We start from the raw sequence: 25,762 nt of genomic DNA, 5'->3' as shown, positions 1-25,762 counted from the left end.
CATCTGCAAACAGGGTATTTTTACTTCTTCCTTACCAATCTGGATGCCCATTATGTCTTTTTCTTGCCTTACTGCTTTGGCTAGGACCTCTAGCACAATGTTGAGTATGAGTGGTGATAAAGGGCATCCTTCTCTGGTTCCCATTCTCAAGTCTCTCTCCATTTAGGATGATGTTGGCTGTTGGCTTTGCATAAATGCTCTTTACGTTGTCAAGGAATTTTCCTTCTATTCCTATTTGCCGAGAGTTTTTATCAGGAATGGGTGTTGGACTTTGTCAAATGCCTTTTCTGCATCAATTGATAAGATCATGTAGTTCTTTTGTTTTATTTATGTGATGCATTACCTTGATTGATTTTCTAATGTTGAACCATTCCTGCATACCTGGTATGAATCCCACTTGGTCATGATGAATTATTTTTTTGATATGCTGTTGAATTTGATTGTCTAGGATTTTGTTGGGGATTTTTGTGTCTATGTTCATGAGGGATATTGGCCTGTAATTTTCTTTTATTGTGATGTCTTTACCTGGCTTTTGTGTCAGGGTTATGCTGGCTTCCTAGAATGAGTTTGGGAGTATTCCTTCCTTTTTTATGCTCTGGAATACCTTTAGTAGTAGTGGTGTTAACTCTTCTCTAAAAGTTTGGTATTATTGTCCAGTGAAGCCGTCAGGGCCGGGGTTTTTTGTTGTTGTTGTTGTTTGGAGTTTTTTTTTTTTTTACTTCTTCAATCTTCTTTTGTTATGGGTGTATTTAGTTTTTCTACCTCTGTTTGTGTTAGTTTAGGTAGGTAGCGTGTTTCTAGAGATTTATCCATTTCCTCTAGGTTTTCAAGTTTGTTGGAGTACAATTTTTCTAGTATTTTGTTATGGTCCTTTTTGTTTCAGTTGGGTCTGTTGTGATATCGCCCATCTCATTTCTTATTCAGATTGTTTGCTTCCTCTCCTATTTTTCTTTTGTCAGTTTAGCCAGTGGTTTGTCGATTTTGTTGATCTTTTCAAAGAACCAACTTTTGGCCTTGTTGACTCTTTCAATTGTTTTTCTATTTCATTTATTGCTGCTCTAACCTTTATTATTTCCTTTCTTCTGGTGCCTGAGGGATTCCTTTGCTGCTCTCTTTTTATTTGTTCAAGTTGTAGGGTTAATGTTCTGATTCTGGCCCTCTCTTCTTTTTGGATATGTGCATTTATTGATATAAATTGACCTCTAAGCGCTGCTTTTGCTGTGTCCCAAAGGTTCTGGTAACAGGTGTTTTCATTGTCACTTGATTCTACAAATTTCTTTATCCTGTCCTTGATATTTTCTATAACCCAGCAGTTATTGAGCAAGGTGTGGTTCGGTTTTCATGTATTTGATTTTTTTCTGTTATTGATTTCTACTTTTATGGCATTATGGTCAGAAAAGATCCTTTGTAGTATTTCAACGTTTTGGATTCTGTTAAGGCTTGCTTTGTCACCTACAATGTGGTCTGTTCTGAAGAATGTTCCATGTGCATTGGAAAAAAATGTATACTTTGCTGCTGTTGGGTGGAGTGTTCTGTATATGTCTGTAAGGTCAAGTTGACTGATTGTGGCATTTAGATCTTCTGTATCTTTATTGAGTTTCTTTCTAGATGTTCTGTCTTTCACCAAAATGCGTGTGTTGACATCTGCTACTATTACTGTGGAGCTATTTCTCTTTTCAATGCTGTCAGAGTTTGTTTTATGTATTTTGGAGTCCTGACATTGGCTGTGTATATATTATGGTTATGTCCACCTGTATTTAAAAAAGAAAAAGAACAGAACAAAACCTGTTGCTGTAGAGTCCATTCCAAATCATAGCAACCTTATAGGACAGAGTAGAATGGCCCCATAGGGTTTCCAAGGAGCGCCTGGTGGATTCAAACTGCCCACCTTTTTGGTTAGCAGCCATAGCTCTTAACCACTATGCCACCAGGGTATTTACCCTTTAATCATTATATAGTATCCTTCCTTATTCTTTGTGGTGGATTTTGCTTCAATGTCTATTTTGTCAGAGATTAATATTGCTACTTCTGCACTTTTTTGGTTGTTGTTCATCCTCCCTCTCCTGATCCTCCCCTTCCCACCTCCATTTCTGCCCATCAGCAATAGGGACCTGTCTCTTATAAAAGTAGATACATTCCTGCTTCACTGACTTTGAGCTTGGCTTTGTGACCTACTTTGGCCAATAGAAAGTAAGCAAAAGTGATAGTGTGCTAGTTCTGAAACAGACATTGCAGAGGCATGATGTGTTTCCATTAGCCTCCTTGTGTTTGTGCTCAAATAATTCTGGGAACAAACTGACCAAATAATGCTGATCCTCTAGTCTGCTTCCCTGAATAAGAAATACCAGTGGAGATCTGAATCTAAGTGGTATCTTGGGAACCAGCACAGCTGAGCCCAGCAAAGCCTCATAGAGGCACGGCAACCTGCACACAGTCATCACAAGGTAACATTGGCTTTGGCAAGGCTCTCTTTGACTGTCTCTTTCCCTGATTTCTGTTAAACTATCTCTGTTGGTTTTACAACCAGCTGGTAGGTTCCACTAATTGGTGGCTGATAAATCTATTGTTTTTGATGATAACTTAAGGCATGAATAGATCCACAATGTAATCCAATTAACTTCAAACCCTTTTACAGATGTAGTTTTTTAGGAAAGTCCTTGAGGTTTGTTCTGACCCCAGGAGGGCTCTTAGCTGTCTTTTTGTTTGTTTGAAATTTCCCATAAATGAGTTAAAGTGTATAATCCCCAGTTCAAACAAATATTTAGGAGTTACTGAAAAACAATGCAAAGCCCAAACTGTGTATGCATAGGGTCATCCCTAGGAAACCGCAGGACTTCCCTGCCTTTACTTCCATCTCTTGAGAAATCTCTACACAAGTCAAACACGTTAAAGGGAAGAAATTGGGCTGCAGCTTTAGTGAGGAAAATCATAAGAGGAGAGAAAGGGAGAAGAAAAGAGGGCCTTTGGGACATGGGAAATTTTAAGGACTGTACATAAATCTCAAGTGTGCTTTAGTTCCAGGTAGAAGAAATTTCTCCTCATGAAGAAATTTCACTGGAAAAGAGCCTCCTTTGGGGACAGAAAATGCAAAGCTACGTAACTCTTCTCTGAGCTTCTGCTAAAACATTACACATTGTTGAAACTGTAGGAAATTTTCCCAAGAATCTATACAGGGGGGAAATAAATTTTCTCCAGAACTAGGCCAAGAAGGAAAAAGGAGAAGGATAAAATTCAGGAGATTTATGGTATCTTATCTGGATGCTGAAGATGTGATGGAAAGGCACTAAGGGAGTCTTCCTGAATCTTAGATTCTTCATCTGTAAAATGGGATGATAATATTCATTTCCATTACGGTGAGATCCACTGAGGTTAAGTAAATGGAATCACTCAGCACAAAGCAAAGCATCAAGCCAATGCTGGTCACTATGCCAAGGGAGAGACATGTATGCATCACAGGGAAGCGGGAAAATGGAAAAGGCGTTTACAATGTAGGCATTGGTCACGGATCACACCAAAGACTCAGTTATTATAAAATATTGGCAGAGCTCTATGTGCTCTTTAGAAATTACACATAGACACAGATTTTTCAGGCATGTTGGCTATAGCAGCACTGTTTATTACATTACTAAGAGGGTTTGGCAGCCATCTCAAAGAGATTAAATAACAGGGCAGTGATAGTAAGAGCAGGGAAAGAAGAAAAGGAAAGCAGCAGCCTCAAAAACCCAAATCTTCTTCCTGGGATGTCCCCCGGCCACTCACTAGATATGTTCCAAAACACATTTAGTGGAGACAGGAAGAAAGAGACATTTTCTAGTTCTTACCCTGCCCCGCACAACTTGGTGTGTAATCTGGAAAAATCTGCATATGGCAAGAGCTAGACAAGCTCAGCCAATGTGTGGATCTTCTGATGACGAATGAGGTTGCAGTGACGATTAAAGCTTTTCCCACATTCATTGCACTGATGAGGTCGCTCCCCTGTGTGGCTCCTCTGATGCTCAATGAGGAATGAACGCCGACTATAGCTCTTATCACACTGGCTACAGCGATATGGCTTCTCTCCTTTGTGGATTCTCTGATGCTGGATAAGGCCTGCACTCTGACTGAAGGCTTTCCCACACTCCTTACAGTGGTACCGTTTTTGTATATTGTGGATTCCCCGATGATTAAAAAGACCAGAACTCCTACTGAAGGTTTTCCCACACACATTACATTCATAGGGTCTTTCTCCAGTGTGAATTCTTTGATGTCGAACAAGACCTGAGCTCTGAGCAAAGCTCTTTCCACATTCATCACATTTGTGTTTTCCCTCTCCCAAAGTGTCTTCCCATTTCCTCTCTATTTGACTCTTATGTTTACCAACTTCTCCATGTCGGGGACCCTGGTATGATACCCAGTTCTGTCCATGAAAAATTTTCCCATGTGGTCCCACTATCTTAGAATAGTCTTTTCTTAGCACCAACTCTCTGTCCTCAGTCTTGGTCACTCCATCTAAAACCAAAAAAAGACTAGGTAAACATCAGTTGTTCCCTAAACCTAAGGGAGGGTCATTACATTCACAGAAATAGAAAATGCTTACAGCCTGACATCATAAAACAGGAAAAAGGTTAGAAACAAAGCATCAGTGTGGTAAAACCTTCCTCTAGGTAAGGAGGGAAGTTTGCCCTCTTTGGCAAAATGTTGCTCAGTCCATCCCCATATAGACTGGTCCTGGAGAGATCTTTTCATACTTTCTCATGGGGAAGGAAGGGTCAGTGTCAGGGTGACTTCTCTGGAGTTTTCACTTGGAGCTCCTTCGCCCTTTTGAGGTACACAGCCTCCAAGGAAAGTGATCTCATGTGTTCATTCACTCCTTTACGGAGCCAGTATTAAGCTTCTACTCTTCTAGGTGTTTTAAGGAGTACATTATGACTTTCAAATCTACAACCTTCTTGGATTTGTGCCCATCACAGGAACTTTTCTCTGGCATTTTCCTTGTCCTGAAAATCTCTCACCTCAAATGACAGCAAAGCTCAAAGTCTTTGCTCAACTCTTACCTTCTCAATGATACTTATCTTAACCCTATTTAATACCATAGTCTGCTTGCCCTATCATAGCACTCTAAATCTCCCTTATCCTGCTATATTTTTACCTTCTAATATACTAGTAATATCTTTTTTATGTTTATTATGCGTCTCCCCTTGCTACAATCTAATCTCCATGAGAGCAGAGATCTTTCTGTTTTATTCCCTGAGAATTGTGCCTAGCATATACTAGTTGCTCACAGTTATTTGCTGGGTGAATGAATAAAACGGAAAGGATTGAAACCAATCCTACTACCGTGGCCTCAAATGATCAGCCCAGGGACTGGCACCTGAGGCAAAGGTGGCCCCTCAGGACTGTTCCGTATTGGACAGTGTCCAGTCAACCTTCTCAGACCTTCTTTGCTTGAAGGAGTTGAAGGTGAGAAATGAGAGAAACAAACCCAGACTGTCTGAACACTTGAAAGCAGGTTGCTCTAGTATCCTTAGGATGCCTCAGGATCCCCAGCTGTGATTTCACCTTGCAACCCAGAAAACTGCAAGGAAAACAACCCCCAACACCCTCTTTTGACCAAAACACCTGGTTCTTCTTCCACATCTAATTGTATCATCCCTCACGCACCTGGATAGGTATCTCTTAGGCCTCCTCTGTTGTTAGACCACAGTTCTTCTTCTTTCAGCTGGGAGATCACAACAGGCTTGGAAAATAGAAATTTGTCTGCAGAGTAGAGATGGGTCGTGAGTGGAATCAGTACTGCCCTTTTCCCCAAGCTTCATATTTGTATATGTAATGTAAAAGGGAACCAGGTAGAAAAGAAAAACTAAGTCATTTTCCACCTATTAATAACTACCATTTATAGAGCCTTCCATGGTTTACAAAGCACTTTCATGCATATTATCAAACTGATTCACCACAAAACCCCTTGATGTTATTATCCCACCTCTTTAAAGAACTGGGGGGAAAAAAGAAGATAGATATATAGCTAGACAGACTCTCTATATATGGGAAAAAATCTGGAAAGATACACAGCAAACTGCTCCGGAGAAGTCAAATTTGGAGAACTTTGACTTTTACTATATAAACTTGTATATTATTTGGATTTTTACAATCAGGACAAATTTAAAAGAAGCTGAAACTCAGTAAAATAAAGTTACTTTTTAAATGCTGCTTGGCTAGAAAGTTCAAGAGTTAGAATCGGAATTTAGTCTTTGCAATCTCAAAAGTTTACTATGTTGCTCCCAATACTGGCTTTTCCTGAATTTTCACACACACACCTTCAGTCATAGTCCTACACGGAGAACTCCTGAATCTGTACATGCCCCCCTGATACCTTCCTGTAGCCACAGTAGATGCTTGTTGTGGATTGAATTATGTCCCCCCAAAAATGTGTGTTATCAAGTTGGTTAGGCCATGATTCCCAGTATTTCTGTGTTTGTCCTCCATTTTGTGATTATTATTTTATGTTAAAGTGGATTAGGGTGGGATTGTAACACCCCTGATCCAATGTAAAGGCAGTTTCCGTGGGGTGAGGCCTATACCACCTTCTATCTCTCAAGAGATAAAAGGAAAGGGAAGCAAGCAGCCTCAGGAGCTGAGCGTGTTCTTTGGACCCGGGGTCCCTGTGCCTGAGAAGCTCCTTGGCCATGGGAAGATTGAGGACAAGGACCTTCTTCCAGAGCCGACAGAGAGAGAAAGCCTTCCCCTGGAGCTGACACCTTGAATTTGGACTTGTAGCCTACTTTACTGTGAGGAAATAAATTCCTCTTTGTTAAAGCCATTCACTTGTGGTATCTGTTATAGCAGCACTAGATAACCGAGACAATGCTTAATAAATATCTGTTGAACGATTATGAATGACTAAATGGATGGATGGACGCGGGTGGATGAACTTACTCAGATGTGCTTCCTGAAGGAGGGGATTACAAGCAGGGTTTTAGAGGCAGTTTGGAAGATGGAAGAAAGGAAGTGGCTGGAAAACGAAAAGTCCAGGTTCATGAGGAGGGGAAAAGGAAGAAACAAAGGATAGACTGGAAATATGCTCATAAAAGAGTAAAATGAAACCATATTTTTAATATGATGAGGTCGCAGGAACAAGAGAAAAGTTTGTACTGTGTACAGGATTTACTCAACAACTATATTTTAAATTAAATTAAGAGATGTGTTCTAAGTGGCAGAAATCCATGATAATTTTATGATTGCTAGAGCAGATGAGAGAAATAGAGGCTGGAGGCAGAGAGGCCAGGGAAGGTGGGGTTTTGGTACATACAGGGATAATGTGAAATTGAAAACACCAGAACTCTGCTGAATGTTGATTGTCAGAGGTTAACAAAAGGTCATAAGAGGCTGCGATGTTATAAATGGGAAATCAAGCAGAAACTGGAGCCAATTCCTGCAGGGAGAGCTAGAATGGGAAGGTAGCTGATTCTGCCCCGAGTGCCGAGTACATACTTCCAAAGTACCCACTATTATCAACTCCATTTTGAAGATGAGGGAACTGAGGTCAAGTGGTTAAGTAACCTGTTCAAGAACAAGCAGTTTCCACAAGGTGAAGCCATGATTTGAACCTATGTCTGTCAAACTTCAAAGCCCATTCTCTAAAGCTGGACTCAGTGATTCCCGAAAGCTTTTCTAATGCACCGTGTGCCAGGAGACATCCAGGACGGTACACAGGGAGAGAAGTGCAAGTGGGGGAGGGGGACGAATACAAGCACAGAGCACACTGGCACTCAGAAGCACTGCACACTGCTGCTACCCAGGGCTGGATTAATCAGTAAGCAAGGTACGCATGGGCTTACTTGTGCTTACTCTTACTAAACTGTAGTGCACAGTTTGACATGGGTTTCACCACATCAAAGAAAAACAGGTGAAACCGTGCACTACAGATTAGTAAGTAAGCACAAGTAAGCCCATGTGTACCCTGGTTACTGGGTAATCAGTCCCAACTCCTACCTGCTAAAAAGTCTTCTGCTCTTGTTTCTGCATCTCCAGGTTTGTTTGTTTTTGTTCGACATCAGATAGATCCTGTCCCTCACCTGTCTCTCCAATAGGGTGGGGCTCCTGAGCAGGGTCACATGAGAGCTGGGGCTCCTTGGGCTGGGATTGAAGGCTCAGTGACGTCTGCTCTTCTTGAGGTACTCTCTCTTTAAAGAGGAATTCTTGTCCGTGTCTGTGGGCTACCATCTGGGGACAAGTAGATAAGATTTGACTTCTGAAGAGATAACTATCCGAAGAAAACATGTCCCAGAAAGAAGGAAGTTGGAACCAAGGTCTTATTTAATTATCAAAGTCAAGGAGATATAAAGCAGAGGCTACAAGGTCCTTGATGACCCACATACACATTTTTCCCTAACAAATTTCCCTTCCTACCTTATGTTGTGGTTCATCAAGCTCTCTCTCCAGATCCTCCAGCAGACTCACGGCCTCTTCCCCACTCTCTGGACAATGTTCCCTCACCCAGCTCTGCAGCTCCTCAGGCAGGATAGTCAGGAACTGCTCCAGCACCAGCAGTTCCAAAATCTGCTCCTTTGTGCTCACATGTGGCCTCAACCACAGGCAGCAAAGTTCTCGGAGTTGGATAAGAGCCTCCCGCGGCCCAGGTGTCTCCTGGTAGCAGAGGTGCCTAAAGCGCCTTCGGAAGATTTCTCTTGCCAGTGGATTACTGCGTTTCAGACTGGATTCCTGTCTTTGGAGGCTTTCTGCCTCCACTTTGTCTTTCAGAAGTGCTTCCCACACCTCAGGAGCTTGAATATCCAAGGATAAAACCTCCTTCAAGTCTGTATTCATCTTGATCTTGAATAGCTTACAAGGTACCCTCCAACTGGAGCTATGCTTCAAGAAACAGCCTTGGAGACTCCCTCCCTAAGGAATAAAAATCATTGTTAAAATAGAAAAATGGCAAAAGCTGACGATAAAAATATAATACAAGCAACTGTCATAATCCTTAAAGCTTTTCACTGGAAATAAGGAGCCCTTTAGTGGTGCGCAGTGGTTAGGTGCTTGGCTGTTAACAGGAAGCTGGTGGTTTGAACCCTCCAGCCATCTGCATCTGTAAAGATGACAGCCTTGGAAGCCATATGGGACAGTTGTATTCTGTCCTATAGGGTCACTATGAATTGGAATCGACTCTATAGCAACGGTTTTTCTGTGGGGTTTTTTTGTTTGTTTGTCTGTTTTGTGACTAAGGATGGGAAAAATGGAAAATATAAGGTCATAATGGCTTTCAAGATACCTGGGTTTGATCCCAGTTCCAACATGTACTAATTGTGTGACCTTGTACCAGTTTCTTACCTTCTTTTAATCTCAGTTTCTCTGTGTGAAAAAGAAATAGTAATAATACCTTACAGAGTTCATGGCGGAAATGGCCCATAAATCAGGGACCATACAGATCACTCAGAATGCTGTAGGAAAGTCAAATTAAGAGAAGGAACAAATAGAATTACAAATAATTCTATTTGAAGTATACAAGAATTAATACAGGATTTTAAAAAATCTCAGATGTCAAAATTAATGAAGTAAAATGTGAAACCCCATCCTGTCTCTTCTTAGTCCATTTCCCCAAGGTAGCCACTGTTCACTGTTAGTTTCAACCTTGACTAAATGAATGAACTAACATTTATTAAAGTCTTTACTTGAGTTTTTAATTTTCAAAGCAACCATTTAAGATTGGTATTGCTTTCACTAAATTTACAAGAAGAAAAACTTTGGTAGATTCCAAGTCCTGTGAGCTTTCCACACCACCCAGCTGCTTCCTAAGAGAACCAGTCAGCACTGTACAATAGTCTACAAAATGCTTTCAGATACAAGACCACATTTAAACCTCACAATCGCCCTCTGAGGTTTTAGTAGAAACCACTATTTTGCAAGATAAGAAATAGAGACTAGGAGAAGTTAAGTGGGTTGTCCATGGTCAAATTCTTTGTTGGGGCAATAATAAACCACAGAAACCAAGAAAGATGTCTTCCACATAAATTCAGGCAGTGCCTGAGACCCAGGAGGCCTGAGGGTCTCCAAAATGTCAGTACACACAGATCAGATGTTGAATTCCTGCTTGACAAGCCGTGTGGCCGACATCTATTGCTACTGAATTGGGGGGAAGCGGGCCCCCAAATATGCATCTTTAACAGGTTCCCCAATGATCTGTATGCACTCTAAGATTTCAGACTCATTGACCTAAAGGAAACGGAATCAGGGAGTGTCACGTTCTGCACCTGAAAACCAGTCTGTTCAAACGCCCCTTATCTGCTTTTGCAACCAAATGGTGAGAGGGTATACTGGCCCTCCACGATGCGGGCTGCAAAACGTTTTTTTTTGTTTGTTTGTTTAATTTGTCCTTAACTTCTTCTCCCCCCGAGAATATTTCCTTAGACTACAGTCGTTTCCTCCCATCAGTTCTAATCCTGTTGTCGTTTTTCACCGTGGTGACCCTCCTGCCTCGCAGCCCTCACAACGTCCCCACAGCCCCGGGAAGACGGGTTGGTTCCAGGGGTTCCCGGGGCCGCCGGACACAGACCCCTGCGCCTCCCCTGCTCCGACTTCCCCCGGGCTGAGGTTCAATCTCCACAGCCCTTTCCCACCCTTCGGGTTCTAGGGGCCGACTCACGAGACCCGGAAAGGGCGAAGAGGGAGGGGGCGCTCTATGCCCGAGGCTGGAAGGAGCGCAGCAGCGGAAACAATGGCCGGGCCGGGAAGACGCCAGCCCACCCTCGCCCGCCGACCGAGCGCAGGCACTTCCGGGCCGTCTAGGACTGCGGGTCTCGGTTTCCTGCTTCCTGCGCCTCTCTCACTTGGGAACCAACGCTGAAGTTTTCTGGGGAATTACAGCACCAGAATTTTATACCAGTGTGTGTCCCTTACAGGTTTTATACTGAAAACACTGATGAAGAATTGACTGGTAGCTATGGAAAATGTCGATTTTTTTTTTTTTAAAGTATATGAGAATTAATACATGATTTTTTTTTATGATTTTAAAAAACCTCAGAAAATGTCAAAATTAATGAAGTAAAATGTGAAACCCCGTCCTGTCCCACCTTAGTCCATTTCCCCAAGGTAGCCGCTGTTCACTGTTAGTTTCGAATTTGTATCATTTCTCAATCTCCCTCCCTCTCTTTCTCTCACACACACAAATATTAAATGGCATTAGCTATTTTACACTTAGCTTTTCCTCTCCATATAGTTAATGTTTTCACTTCATATATCTTAGACATCTTTATCTGTCATATAGGTCTAATTCATTCAGTGTCACATGCACAATTTATTTACCCAGGTCCCTAGATACTGATAGACATGTGTTTTATTCCTTTTCCTTTTTTTCCTACAAAAGTTATCTTGATTTTTAGTAATAATACAAAACCAATTAAATTTATTGGTACAAAAGAGCATAATTATAAGTACCGTTAGTCATTGACCAATTTTATTAGGTCAACCAGAATGGTGGCATTGCACAGATTAAACTAGGTTTTGTTTCCTGTTTTTAATTTATTTATTTTATCACAGAGGTAAGAAAGTATCTTGTGTGCCAATGAGGTTCCAAAATGCCCTTTAACGTAAAAAATGTAGCTTTGTAGAATTTCTTTGCTTGATTTCCTCAATGTAGCCATCTAAGGGCATTGAATAAACTCAAGCTTCACATTCACTTCAACTTTTTCCAAATATCCAATAAGCGTGTCATCATTAAGAGCACCAACATGAAGAAAATTTGCTCAAAATCCTAATGATTTTCTCCAACTTACCATGTAATGCCTCATTTGCAAACTTTATTAACAAACTATATATTGGGAGTACAAACTTTATGAATGAACTATATAATGGGAGTAGATACTCAACTTCCATCGGGATATGATAGACTGTTAAATATGTTATCCTCTTCCATTTTGGATGCCTATCTGTGACAAATAAGTACAGCTTTCATATTTGTATGAAACCTCAAATGGCTCATTGGCAATTGGTTAGGCTCTCTAACTGGTTTATGTGTGCTTCTTAATAGGTCAAACATTTTAACTATTGGATTCAGGTAAGCTCCACCCTAGGATCATGTGAGCTGCACATTCAACTTCCTGTGTTAAAGCTCTCTGAGGAAGACTGGTCCCCAGCTGTTTGGGGAAAGATTTCCCTGTAGCAGTATCTTAATAAGTGTCCTGAAACAGAAGGAATTATTTTTGACTTAGAATTGGTAAGCCCTATGAAAATATGTAATCGACTCGACGGCACTGGGTATTGAAAATATTGAAAAGGCCACTCTGCTGAGGAAAAAGAAGAAATGCTGGGTTACCTGAATCTAGAAGCAGACACATTGGGATACTGGCTCTGCTGTAGGTTATGTCTTAAGCTTAAAAAAAAAAAAAAAAAAAGATTTGGAGGTTTGGTAAAGAGATTAGGTAAATTAGTATGTGAATAGGCCTCTTAGAATGTGTGCCAAGTGTAAAAATATTTGTGTCCCATATGAATCATCACCAACACCCTGTGTGAGAAGGTTTCAGTAAGCAAGTGGGCAAAACTATTTGCTCTATAGATGTCAGCAACTCTTTTTTCAACCATCTCGACTTTGCTCAAGATGCTTTTGAGCATATGGCATTGGCTAAAAAAGAGAGAAGAAAGAAATGGAAAAAAAAAAAAGAAGACTTTCTTTCATTATGGCTAATCTAGACACCACTACTGTTGAGAGTCCAATTTTTAAGACTCTCAACCAACACTGTGCACCATAGGGCTATGGTATAATATCCCAGTGGGAACAGCCTGCCACCTGATGGCAAATTGATTACATTGTGCTCTCTCCATGATGGAGTGAACAGAACTTTTATTCAAGGCAACAGACATTTGGATTTGGATTGGGTTTTCCTGCCTACTATGTGTCAGTTTGTCGTACTGTGGTGGCTTGCATGTTGCTGTGATGCTGGAAGCTATGCCACTGGTATTCAAACACCAGCAGGGTCACCCATGGTGGACAGGTTTCAGCTGAGCTTCCAGACTAAGACAGATGAGGGAGAAGAACCTGGTGTTCTAATTCTGAAAAAAATTTGCCAGTGAAAATCTTATGAATAGCAGCAGAACATTGTCTGATATAGTGCCAGAAGATAAGCCCCTCAGGTCAGAAGGCACTCAAAATACAACTAGTGAAGAGCTGCCTCCTAAAAGTGGAGTCAACCTTAATGATGTGGATGGAGTCAAGCTTTAGGGACCTTCATCTGCTGATGTGGCACAACTCAAAATGAGAAGAATCAGCTGCAAACATCCATTAATAATAGGAATGTGGAATGCATGACGTATGAATCAAGGAAAATTGGAAATTATCCAAAATGAAATGGAACGTATAAACAGTGATATCCTAGGCATCAGTGAGCTGAAATGGACTGGTATTGGCCATTTTGAACCAGACAATCACATAGTTTACTATGCCGGGAATGACAAATTGAAAAGAAATGGTGTTGCATTCATCATCAAAAAGAGCATTTTAAGATCTATCTTGAAGTACAATGTTGTCAGTGATAGGATGATATTCATATACCTACAAGGAAGACCAGTTAATACAACTCTTATTCAAATTTACATACCAGCTACTAAGGCCAAAGGTGAAGAAACTGAAAATTTTTACTAACTGCTGCAGCCTCAGATTGATCAAACATGCAATCAAGATGCATTTATAATTACTAGTGATTGGAATGTGAAAGTTAGAAACAAAGAAGAAGGGTTGGTAGTTGGAAAATATGGCCTTGGTGATAGAAACGATGCCAGAAACTGCATGATAGAATTTTGCTAGATCAATGACTTATTCATTGCAAATACCTTTTTTCAACAACATAAACATCAACTATACACAGGGACCTCACTAGGTGGAAAACACAGGAATCAAATAGACTATATCTGTGGAAAGAGATGATGGAAAAGCTCAATATCATCAGTCAGAACATGGCCAGGGGCTGACTGCAGAACAGACCATCAACTGCTCTGATACAAGCTGAAGTTGAAGAAAATTAGAACAAGTCCAGAGAGCCAAAGTATGACCTTGAGTATATCCCACCTGAATTTGGAGACCATCTCAAGAATAGATTTGATGCATTGAACACTAATGACTGAAGATCAGACAAGTTGTGGAATGACATCAAGGCCATCATACATGAAGAAAGCAAAAAGCCATTGAAAAGAAAGAAAAGACCAAAATGGATGTCAGAAGAGACTCTGAAAGTTGCTTTTGAGTATATAGTAGCTAAAGCAAAAGGAAGAAATGATGACATAGAAGAGCTGAACAGAAGGTTTCGAAGGGCAGCTCAAGAAGACAAAGTATTATCATGATACGTGCAAAGACCTGGAGGTAGAAAACCAAAAGGGAAAAAGACCCTCAGCATTTCTCAAGCTGAAAGAACTGAAGAAAAAATTCAAGCCTCAAGTTGCAATGTTGAAGGACTCTAAGGGGAAAATATTAAATGATGCAGGAAGCATCAAAAGAAAATGGAAGGAATACACAGTCACTGGACCAAACAGAATTGTTCAGTGTTCAGTCATTACGGGAGGTAGCATATGGTCAAGAACCTATAGTACTGAAGGAGGAAGTCCAAGCTGCACTGAAAATACTGGGAAAAAACAAGGCTCCAGGAATTGATGGAATATCAACTGAGATGTTTCAACAAACAGATGCAGTGCTGGAAGCACTGACTCATCTATGCCAAGAAATTTGGAAGACAGCTACCTGGCCAACTGACTGGAAGAGATCCATATTTATACCTATTCCAAAGAAAGGTGATCCAACAGAATGTGGAAATCACTGAACAAAATCATATGCAATAAAATTTTGCTGAACATCTTTCAAATACGGTTACAGCAGTGCATTGACAGGGAACTTCCAGAAATTCAACCCAGATTTAGAAGAGGATATGGAACCAGGGATATCATTGCTGATGTTAGATGGATCTTGGCTGAAAGCAGTGAATACCAGAAAGATGTATACCTGTGTTTTATTGACTATGCAAGGGCATTCAACTGTGTGGATCATGACAAATTATGATAACATTGTGAAGAATGGGAATTCCAGAACACTAATTGTGCTCATGAGGAACCTGTACATAGATTAAGAGGCAGTCGTTTGGAAAAGAACAAGAAGGGGCTGCTGTGTGGTTTAAAGTCAGGAAAGGTGTGCATCAGGGTTGCATCTTTTCATCATACTTATTCAATCTGTATGCTGAGCAAATGATCAGAGAAGCTGGACTATATGAGGAAGATGTGGCATCAGGATTGGAGGAAGACTCATTAACAACCTGCGCCTTGCTTGCTGAAAATGAAGAGTAGTTGAAACACTGATGAAGATCAAAAACTATAGCCTTAGTGTGGATTACATCACAACATAAAGAAAACAAAAATCCTCACAACTGGACAAATAAGCAACATCATGATAAACTGAGAAAAGATTGAAGTTGTTAAGGATTTTGTTTTACTTGGATCCACAATCAATGCCCATGGAAGCAGCAGTCAAGAAATCAAATAACACATTGCATTGGGCAAATCTGCTGCAAAAGACCTCTTCAAAGTGTTAAAAAGCAAATATGTCACTTTGAGGACTAAGGTGCACCTGACCGAAGCCATGGTGTTTTCAATCGCCTCATATGCATGTGAAAGCTGGACAATGAATAAGGAAGACAGAAGAAGAATTGCTGCCTTTGAATTATGGTATGTATTCTTCCAAACTACTTAAAATGGAGTATATAATTGTATGTGTACTTCTAGAATGACAGTTACAAAAATAGAAACTGCTATACATTACTGTCTGTAGCATGCTTTTTATTTCAGTTTGTACCTACCTATTTTATTCTTTGTGATGGTTATGTGGTAGTACAATTAAGTTGCTGCAGCATAATTTGCTTAGCCAACCCTCTATTGGACCCTCTTTCCAAGGGCTGCCATCTTGAACATTCTTTGGCAAATATCTTGATGAACTTATGCAAGTATTTTTATAGGATAGAGTTTTAGAAGTGGAATTGCTGAGTAATAATATCCACTTTTTAAAAAGTCACGTTTATTGAAGTATACTTTGCATACAGCAACGTTCACATAAAAATGTGTACAGCGCATGAATTTTAAGAACACACAGTCTTATTAGGACCACTACAATCAAGATACAGAACATTTCCATCACCTCTCAGTATCCCCTTGGCTCCTTTGTAGCCAGCCTTCATTCCCAGACCCTGACAACAACTGACCTGATTTTGCCCTTTCCCAAATGGAATCATATAGTATAAGCCTTTGGGCCTGGTTTCAGGTTTCTTTCACTTAACATACTTCTTTTGAGATTCATTCATGTTGTTGTGTGTATTAATAGTTTGTTCTTTATATTGCTGAGTAATATTCCATTGTATGAATGTACAATTTCTTTATCCATTCACCCACTGATGAACATTTGGGTTGTTCCCAGTTTTTGGTGACCATGAATAAAACTGCTATAAACATTCATGTACAGGTGGCCATATATTTTCATTTCTCTTGAGTAAATAGCTAGTGGTAGGATTATTGTGTCAAAAAGTGTATGTTTCACTTTATAAGAAACTGCCAAACTGTTTTTCCAAGTGGCTGTACTATTTTGTATTCCCACTGGCAATGTATAAGAGTGCCAATTGCTATACATCCTTGTGAGCACTTAGTATTTTCGAGTTTTAAATTTTTTATTTTAGCCATTCTAATAGATTAAAATTAGTGGTGTTTTACTTATAGTGGTATCTTATTGTGTTTTAATTTGAATTTCCCTAATGACTAATGATGTGCTTATTTGCCATCATGTGCTATTTATCATCTGTATATTTTCTTTGTTGACGTTGTAGGTTCAAATTCTTTTACCAAATTTTTTTTTTTTAGGGGGGATAATAGAATTGTTTTCTCATTGCTGAGTTGCAAGAATCCTTTACATATGCTGGATATAAGCCTTTTATCAGGCATGTGTTTTGCAAATATCTCTGTCAGCTTGAAGCTTGCCCTTTCATTTTAACAGTGTCTTTCAAAGAACAAAAGTTTTTAATTTAGATAAAGTCCATTTTCTCAATTTTTTTTTCATGGTTTATTTTACTCTGTCCTATTTAAGAAATATTTACCTAACTCAAAGTCACAAAGATTTTCCGTTAAGTTTTCTTTCAGGAATTTTAAAGCCTTAGGTTTTACATTTAGGTCTAAGAGCTATTTTGAGTTAATTTTTATACATGGTGTGAGGTAAAGATGAGGGTTATTATTTTATTATTTTTGCACATGGATACTGTACAGTTGCTGACTAACTGAATCACCTTGGCACCTTTTTCAAAAATCAGTGGACTCTGTATGTGCGAGTCTGTATTTGAAGTCTAATATCTACTTTTCAAGCTTGGCAAATGATGCATCAGTTTGTCCTCCAGAAAGGCAATTTACTCTCCCACTGGAAGTGTGTGACAGTAGCTTTACAGTCGAATCCCACTTTATTTGGTGCGTTGCCTTTTCTCCACCAAAATCGGAACCTGAAGCCTAAGCCCCAGTTCGCAGGACTTGGCCGAACCCAGATCTGAGATTCTCATAAGCTGATGCTACCATACAGCTTGGTTGCAGGAAGCATATGGGCTTCTGTTTGCAACAGAAACTTAACGACCTTACCAATTTATTTCACCTAGAAACCACGTCAGAAGCTACAAGCCAGTTGCTCTATTGTGTAGTGGTTAGCATTTGGGACTTGGAATCTAGTGATCTGGATTCAAATCTTGACAGGACCTTTGAATCTAGTTTTGCATTTACCTCACTGGTAAGGTGACTTGGAGCAGACAATTTCTCCCGTCTTCTGAGAAAAACTCTTTTCTGGTGAAAGGATATATTTAGCTCCGAGGAGAGTAGAACTGCCGCAAAAGATTTCTTTCAAGGAGCGTCTGGTGGATTCCAACTGCTGACCTTTTGGTTAGCAGGGGGCTCTTAACCACTGTGCCACCAGTGCTCTCCAAGAAGTACAAAGCAGTAATATTCCAAAGCGAAGAAATTCTCAAGTCACCATTTAATGCCTCTTTTCGGTGTTCCCGAGGTCCCCAAGTGGCGCAAATACTTTGCTCTGGGCTACTAACCTAAAGGTTGGCGGTTTGAACCCACCCAGCGGCGCTACGGGAAAAGGTCTGACGATTTGTTTCTGAAGATTGCAGTCGAGAAAACCCTACGGGAACAGTTCTACTCTGTCACAAGGGGTCGCCATGAGTCCACTGCAACGGCGTTTGTTTCCTCCCTGCCGTCCAAACTAGACAGAGCCCTGGAGAACTCAGAAATGGACACAGCCCTTATGGCGTTTAAGAACTCCTTCGGAGCCGAATGGTAGTTACGTGGTCTCTCATTTCCAGGGATCGAGACACCCACTGGCCTCGGAGTCCTCTCAGGTGCAAGCTCTCTCTGCCACCCGCCTTGCCCTGAATCCTCTCACCAACTAGGTTTGCCAGGTTTTTATGCTAAAAAATTATTGGTTATTTATCTGAAATTAAAATTTAACCAGGTGCCCTCGATTTTACCTGGTAATCCTTCCGCCGGCTCCGGCCTGGCGCGCTTTCTTTGCTCCTGGGCGCACTTCCCGGCTCACTTCCCACCTCCGAGACAAGGCTGCCCAGTTAGCCGCGACAATTCAAGGTAGTCAGTCTTCCCTATGTTCCTTCTTCACCACCTACCCCACCTCCAACTCCAGCCTAGAAGAGCCTGAAAAACTCGCAGCGGGAAGAGAATTGGAGAGCGCAAGTCCCCGTGGCCCTAGCGCCGCGCCCTCCAAGAGGCAAAAGAAAGCTCATCTCCAGGGGGGTTCCTTAATCGAGGGGGAAGGGGCGGGGGGAGGGGAGGGTGAACGACAAGGGGATAGAGGGATGGAACGCCTTCTGCCTGGTCTCGTTGACCCCTTAAATACCAAACCCGTTCCGTGGATTCCGACTCACATTGACCCTAATAGGACGGAGTAGAACTGCCCCATAGGGTTTCCAAGAAGGGCCTGGCGGATTCAAATTGCTGACATTTTGGTTAGCAGCTGCAGCACCTAGCCAGTATACCACCAGGGTTTCCAAAGCTGTGGTGTGGCTGGAGCCTAAACCCAACACGGAAACCGCTGGCCACGCTACCTGCGTGTTGGCCCCTTAAAGAAAAAAAAAAAAAAAAAAAAAAAACCGTTGCCTGGAGCCGATCCCGACTCACAGAGATCCTATAGGACAAAGTAGAACTGCCTCACAGAGCTCTCAAGGAGCGCCTGGCGGACTCAAGCTGCCAACCTTTTGGCTAGCAGCCATAGCTCTCAACCACTAGGCCACCAGGATTTCCGTTGGCCCCTAGACCGGGTCGCTATGAGTCGGAGTCGACTTGACAGCAGTGGGTTTGGTTTTTTTGTTTTTCTAGACCGGGTTAAATGGAGGGAACAACTGCCCTCGTGCTCTCCAAAGACTCCCTAATGCCTGCAGCTTAAGCATCTGGATATCAGTTTCCTAAAGCCGAGACTCAGGAAGAGTAAATAGCCACTGAAAGAATAAAAACTTGTCTGGGCGAAACCGTGGAAATCAGCTCAGATTGAAAAAGAAAAAAATCAGCTGTCGTTGTCAGGCGTGGAGGGCGGACAAAAATAAAGTCAGCCAGTTGACAGGAGTGGATCCCGACACACGGCGACCCCATGTGTGTCAGAGTAGAACTGTGCTCCACAGGGTTTACAGTGGCTGATTTTTCCAAAGTAGCTTGTCAAGCCTTCCTGCCCAACGGCCTCTGGGTGGATTCGAAACTCCAACTTTTCCCTTCTGTTTGCAGCCAAGCGCATTAACCCCGTGTGCGCCTGTCCGGAACTCCCACACAGACAAAACAAGTTGCTAAATTAACATTTAGGAAACATTTTTTCCCCCCAAGGTCACGCGCACCTGTGGAATGGCACAATGGCCGGCTCACTACCTCCTTACTAATGACGCCCCAGTCCCACTTTGCTACACCTCTTTATTTATGGGTGTTATGGATTGAATTGTGTCCCCCAAAAATGTGTTGTAAATCCAAACCCCTGCACCTGTGATTATAATTCCATGTGGGAATGGGTTTTCTTTATTATGTTAATGAGACAGTATGGTATCTTGAGTCAATCTCTTTTGAGATATAAAAAGAGCAGATTAAGGGAGCGGAGAAACCCGGGTGGCATAGTGGTTAAGTGCTACAGCTGCTAACCAAAGGGTCGGCAGTTTGAATCCGCCAGGCGCTCCTTGGAAACTCTAGGAGGCAGTTCTACTCTGTCCTATAGGGTCACTATGAGTCCGAACCCACTCGAGGGCACTGGGTTTGGTTTTTGGTTTTTAAGGGAGCGGAGAGAGTGAGGAACATGAAGACTGCCCAGGTGCAGAAGCTCAAATAGACGAAAACCTTCCTCCAGAGCCACCAGGGAGAGGAAGCCTTCCCCTAAAGCCCGGCACCCTGAATTCGGACTTGTAGCCTCCTAACCAAAAAAAAAGTTCCGTGCAGTCGATCGCGACTCATAGCTACCTTATAGGAGGGGACAGAACTGTCCCACAGAGTATCCAAGGAGCACATGGTGGATTCGAACTGCCTACCTTTTGGGTAGCAGTTGTAGCTCTTAACCACTAGACCACCAGGGTTTCCATCCCAGTTTCCTAAACTGTGAGAAAATAAATTTCTATTTGTTAAAGCCACCGACTTGTGGTATTTCTGTTATAGCAGCACTAGATAGCTAAGACACTAAACAACCCAAACCTACTACCAAGACACTGGGGATACCTAATTGCTAACCTGCCCTTGCTCTATCTTGATAACACCCAATTCCTAGTTAGTTAATCCTGGCTTCTCCTAATCCCACCTCAGATACAGCACCCAATCTAGACCCGCTTCCCTAAGGCCCTTCCCAGAATCCTTTAACTGGAACTCAAACCTTAGAAAAGAGCTTATTACCTTCACTTTGTTACCAGCATTTCTAGGGTTACTCTGGAGTTATCCTGCCTCTGCATTGATTCAATAAATCCAGTTTTGTAAGACTACAGGTTTGATCCTGGTGGTCTTTGGCTTGTGTATTTAAGACCACATTGTTTCCCTTGCTCTTGTGGCCATGGACAAAGTAGGGCATAAAAAAACCAAGAAACCAGACCCATTACTGGTGAGTCAATTCCGGCTCATAGGGGCCCTGTAGGACAGAGTAGAACTGTCCCATAGGGTTTCCAATGAGCAGCTGGTGGATTTGAACCACCAACCTTTTGGGTAGCAGCCATAGCCTTTAACCACTGCATCACCTGGTTTTCAAAGTAAGCGATAGGGTGATTAATTCTGGCAGGGCTGGGAACATTCAGGATGGACATATTGATGTTGGAATGATGAGAGAAACATTAAGTCCTAGGGGAAGAAGATTTTACCAGTCCAGACAGTAACTGGGTTAACCATGTCTGGGGAAACAAAAACAACTAGCATGGTAGTTTTCAAACTTTAGCATATGTCAAGATCTCCTGGATCTCTAACAAGTTTCCAGGTGACACTAGTGCTGTTGCTCAGGGACCACACTTTTGAGAACACTGAACTAGAGTAGTCTCATCTGTTGCATAAGAGCTAAGGCTTTGAATCCAGTGATCCAATTTTAGATCTCTGATTTAGACAATTTCATTTTCATTCTCATTATAAAAAAAATCCAAACGAATCCTACCCTCAAACCACACAAGGCTCAACTTCACCAATCCCTACCCTACCAACCATTCAGTTGGGGTGGAGTTCATGTGACCAGTTCCTAAAATCTAATGAATCTTGAATATTTATTTAGTCCTATTTATAAATTGTCAGTGGTTACTCAGAGAATCTGTACAAAATCAAGACCACTAAGCTTATGAGAAGCCAGGATCCTCAATCATTTCCTTCTCACTGTGGATGCTTGTACTTCCATCTAGATGACCTGTGACAATGCTAGTTGGAAGCAAGAAATAATAATTACTCTTATAGGGCTGCATAAGCAGGTGTGATCTGGTCTCCTTTCCACTTTGTTGGTTGGGAGTGTAAATCAATACAATCCCTATGGAGGGAATGTGGCAATATTTTGCAAATGAACATACCCTAGGACACAGTACTGTATATTCCTTTTTAAACGTTTTTGTTACAGATACGGACACACAATGCACATGCAAAATGGTATATGCATAAAGTTATTCATTTCAGCAGTTCGTAAAAAAAAAAATATTGGAAAGAACCTAACTGTCTATCAATAACCCAAATGAAGAAAACAACTCATAGCAACCGTATAGAACAGAGTAGAACTGCCCCATAGAGTTTCCAAGGAGCACCTGGAAGATTTGAACTGCTAGACCTTTTGGTTAGCAGCCATAGCTCTTAACCACTATACCATCAGGGATTCCCCCACCAATAAAGGATTGGTTAATCTATGTTAACTCCTACAATGGAATACTGTGCAGTCTTAGAAAAGAATGAGAAATCATGTTTTGTAATGATATGGGGAACTCTCTAACATATATTGTTAAGTGAAAAAAGAGCATGGTACAGGACAATATTTATAGATGCTGCTATTTGTGAAAAATAAATATGAGTATATGTATATATATATTTTCATATACTCTTATACCTATTTCGATATATTCTTATATCCATACTTATGAATGCATAGTTTGTTCTGGAAGGGTACATAAGGGCTAATAATGGTACAGAGAGTAACTGGTGACAAGACTTTATTGTATAGCTTTTTATACTTTTTGAATTGTGTAACTATAGTAATTATTCAAAAACGGAAACAATAAAATAAATAAAATTAAGAAATATGCTATTCTTTTTTTCTTTCTGAAACTCAGTCAAGATGAAGTCGCAAGTAGAAACCACACAATAACAACATTTTTCTCTACTTTTCTCAGGAAGAAATCCTTGTCACTAACTGGGAGTATTATATGGCATATATTTTTTAGTTTTGTCATATTCCTAAGCAAAGAGACCCGCACTCTTTGTCAAAGACAGGAATTCTTGCTCTTTAAAGTTAGCATGGATCCCTGGTTGTGCAGTGGTTAAGAGTTCGGCTGCTATATCCACAAAGGTTGGCAGTTTGAGTCCACCAGCCACTCCTTGGGAACCCTACCACACAGTTCTCATCACTCTGTCCTGTGTAAGGTCGACTCCACCACAACAGTTTTCGTTTGTTTGTTTTGTTTTGGTAAAGTTAGCATAAAGATAAAGATAAAAATTTCGGTGGAGATATAATTAGATTGAAAATTCCTTAATAACTCAAAGTACAGTATACAGACTCTATAGATGATTTAATCAGGTACTTTAAATTTCTTACGCAAAGTTTTTCTATGACCCTCAATTCTTCAATTGTATCCTCATTGAGGAATCCCTGGTGAACAAAATTTGTGGGGTAATGACAGTTTAGTGGGGGAATAACACATGTATCAAATAAATCAACTATTAAGTTCACAGTTACTATAGCTGCTACAGTAAAGCCAGGGAAGATTAGCGGGAATCACTCAGCTGGGTGGTAAGGAAATAACTCTTGAAAACAAAGGGTTGACTCATGGTTTAGAGTGCTTGGAACTAAAGCTATGTTTAGCTAGCCGACGAGGGTGGGATTCGAACCCACGCGTGCAGAGCACAATGGATTAGCAGTCCATCGCCTTAACCACTCGGCCACCTCGTCACACAGAAGCTTGGTTTCCTCCATTTCTTCCTATGTGCAGTGCTCCCAGCTGTTTTGTACCAATTTGGTATATCTAATTGCCCTTTCTCTGCTTTAATCCTTACAACAAAACTCTGAGTCAGATATCAACAAGGTATGTTTCACAACCGCCATAATCTCTAATAACAGGTTGAACCAATGCCTGGCACACATTGTTGGATGCAAGTCAACAGGGCTTGCTGATTCTGCTCCAGCCTAGTGTCCTGAGTGCCCCCAGAGACACAGTCCGGACTCCCACAGGTCCCTCTGTGGCTGCACTCTGCATTTAAGAGATCAATTTCCCTGCTTCCTGATCAGAACTTCTCCCGGGATTCCTGTTTTCTGGGAGGTCCCGGAAACCTGGCTCCGTGATTCCTTTTCAGTTGCTTCTATATTATGCCCAAAGGCCGGGAGACACGTCTGTAGTGCGTGGCATTAATCAGTCTGCAACATGTCAGGAACAGGTGAAAACATGTTTTGGAAAAAAAGTAGACAAGCGCTAGTGCCTTGATGGGGCTGTTATGGCTCACTGGAAGAGCGGGACAAGTGGAATAGTTTGAATCATAGCGCAAGATCATAGAGTGGCTCCCCCCAACGCTGGGAAGGGCCGGTGGGGTGCAGGAGTCAGGATGCCTGGGTCCTGGTTGTGGCTCTTTCCTAAGCCACTTTACTAACTCCAACCTCCACTTCGGAAGGCAAACTGAGTCACCCCTAACGTTCCTTCTAGCTCTGACAACCTCAGAAGCCTCTTCCACTAGTGATTGTGTGCTTTTTGATAATCAGTGGAGAACTGCGGAAGGGAAAACTTTCTCTCCTGACAAAGTTTCCTACCAGAATGCCCCTTAGAAGCAAGGATGGCAAGACTTAGTCTAATATACTCTGGACATGTTAGCAGGAGGGACCAGTCCTTGGAGAAGGAGAGATCATGTTTTTTAAAGTAGAGGGTCAGCGAAAAAGAGGAAGACCCTCAATGAGATGGATTGACACAGCGGCCGCAACGATGGGCTCAAGCACAACAACGATTGTGAGAATGGCTAAGGCCCTCACGGTGTTTCCTTCTGTTGTACATAGGGTCTCTGATCGGAACAGACTTGAGGGCACCTAACAAAAAAAAAAAAAAAAAATTTTTTTTTTTTTTTTTTAAGCACCACCAAAATGTTGGTGCTTTTTCCTCCCAATGAAATCCCTTACCATTTTCACAGGTTCTTTGGGATCAACTCTCTTCTCTCTCACCTAAGTTCTTTCACTGACTTTTCAAATACCTGCCATCAGCAGAAAAGAACCCGGCAGGGAAACTTCACCCACAATACTAAATGGAACAGTCTTATTTGTTCCTTTGTGTGGGGTGAGAAGGTTGCAGTTTTTCTTACGCTTCGTGTGGTCCATTAATCCTCACGTTCGCTCTTTAGAGACTTAAGTGCAACCTCCTTGAATGCATGTAATTTCAGAACTATTTTTAGGAAAAGCTTGGGGGTAAGGATTTCTAGTATTCAGTAAACAAGAGTTTCACTGAGGTTTGACTGGGACCACTCTCCCTCCAACTATAAGACAGGGAATGTGTTTGTTTTGGTCATCATGTTACACCAATACCAGAGTAGGCAAACAAAAAAACCCACTGCCTTCAAGTCGATTCCGACTCATAGCAACCCTATAGGACAGAGTATAACTGCCCCATAGCCTTTCCAAGGAGCGCCTGGTGGATTTGAACTGCCAACCTTCTGGTTAGCAGCCGTAGGACTTAACTACTAGACCACCAGGGCTTCCTGGCAAACAGTAAGTACTGTTAAATGAATGGATGAAATAATTCTAGATGTGATATGAAAGAAGCACTAAGCAGCAGAATAAAGGTACTCAGAAAGGGTGTTTTCATTTAATTAAACCTCTTGGTCAATAATCTTAGTTTTTGTTTTTAATCGTAAGGCTGTGGTATTAAATGAGTCAACATCAAAATGCTTAGAAAATTGTCTTGCCAATAGTACTATGTCATTTGACATTATTGTAGTTGTTTTTATTACTGTAATTATACTCAACAAGAAAGAAAACCAAGTATTTAAAAAAAAGTATGACATAGTTTAGTTAATATAAGCAAGGGCCATTTAGCTTCAGCCTTAATTTTATGAAGGTTCT

At 41.3% G+C, this 25,762-nt stretch overlaps 1 protein-coding gene and 1 non-coding gene across 2 annotated transcripts; both read right to left on the bottom strand.

Moving 5' to 3' along the window:
- Positions 1–2,118: 2,118 nt before the first annotated feature.
- On the bottom strand, positions 2,119–10,725 carry ZSCAN9 (zinc finger and SCAN domain containing 9). The gene is made up of 5 exons (XM_023540247.2): positions 10,619–10,725; positions 8,386–8,877; positions 8,052–8,199; positions 5,641–5,736; positions 2,119–4,488 (listed from the first exon to the last, which is right to left on the bottom strand). The coding sequence occupies exons 2-5, from the start codon at positions 8,800–8,802 to the stop codon at positions 3,875–3,877; spliced, it is 1,275 nt and encodes a 424-aa protein (XP_023396015.2). The 5' UTR covers positions 8,803–8,877; positions 10,619–10,725; the 3' UTR covers positions 2,119–3,874.
- Positions 10,726–23,535: 12,810 nt separating this feature from the next.
- Positions 23,536–23,617, bottom strand: TRNAS-GCU (transfer RNA serine (anticodon GCU)). The gene has a single exon. It is a non-coding gene; the product is annotated as a tRNA-Ser (tRNA).
- Between the last annotated feature and the right edge of the window lie 2,145 nt (positions 23,618–25,762).

The sequence above is a fragment of the Loxodonta africana genome, chromosome 1 (assembly GCF_030014295.1).
Source record: "Loxodonta africana isolate mLoxAfr1 chromosome 1, mLoxAfr1.hap2, whole genome shotgun sequence".
NCBI classification, from domain to species: Eukaryota; Metazoa; Chordata; class Mammalia; order Proboscidea; family Elephantidae; genus Loxodonta; species Loxodonta africana.
This window is presented reverse-complemented; position numbering and strand designations above follow the sequence as displayed.

Excerpts from the sequence above, each read along its gene's own strand:
- ZSCAN9 (XM_023540247.2), bottom strand. The coding sequence starts at position 8,802 with ATGAATACAGACTTGAAGGAGGTTTTATCCTTGGATATTCAAGCTCCT. Across the intron at positions 5,737-8,051 it reads CCACCCTATTGGAGAGACAG|ACAAATTTCTATTTTCCAAG; the intron begins GTGAGGGACAGG and ends TCTACTCTGCAG. Across the intron at positions 4,489-5,640 it reads CCTAAGAGATACCTATCCAG|ATGGAGTGACCAAGACTGAG; the intron begins GTGCGTGAGGGA and ends TTTTGGTTTTAG.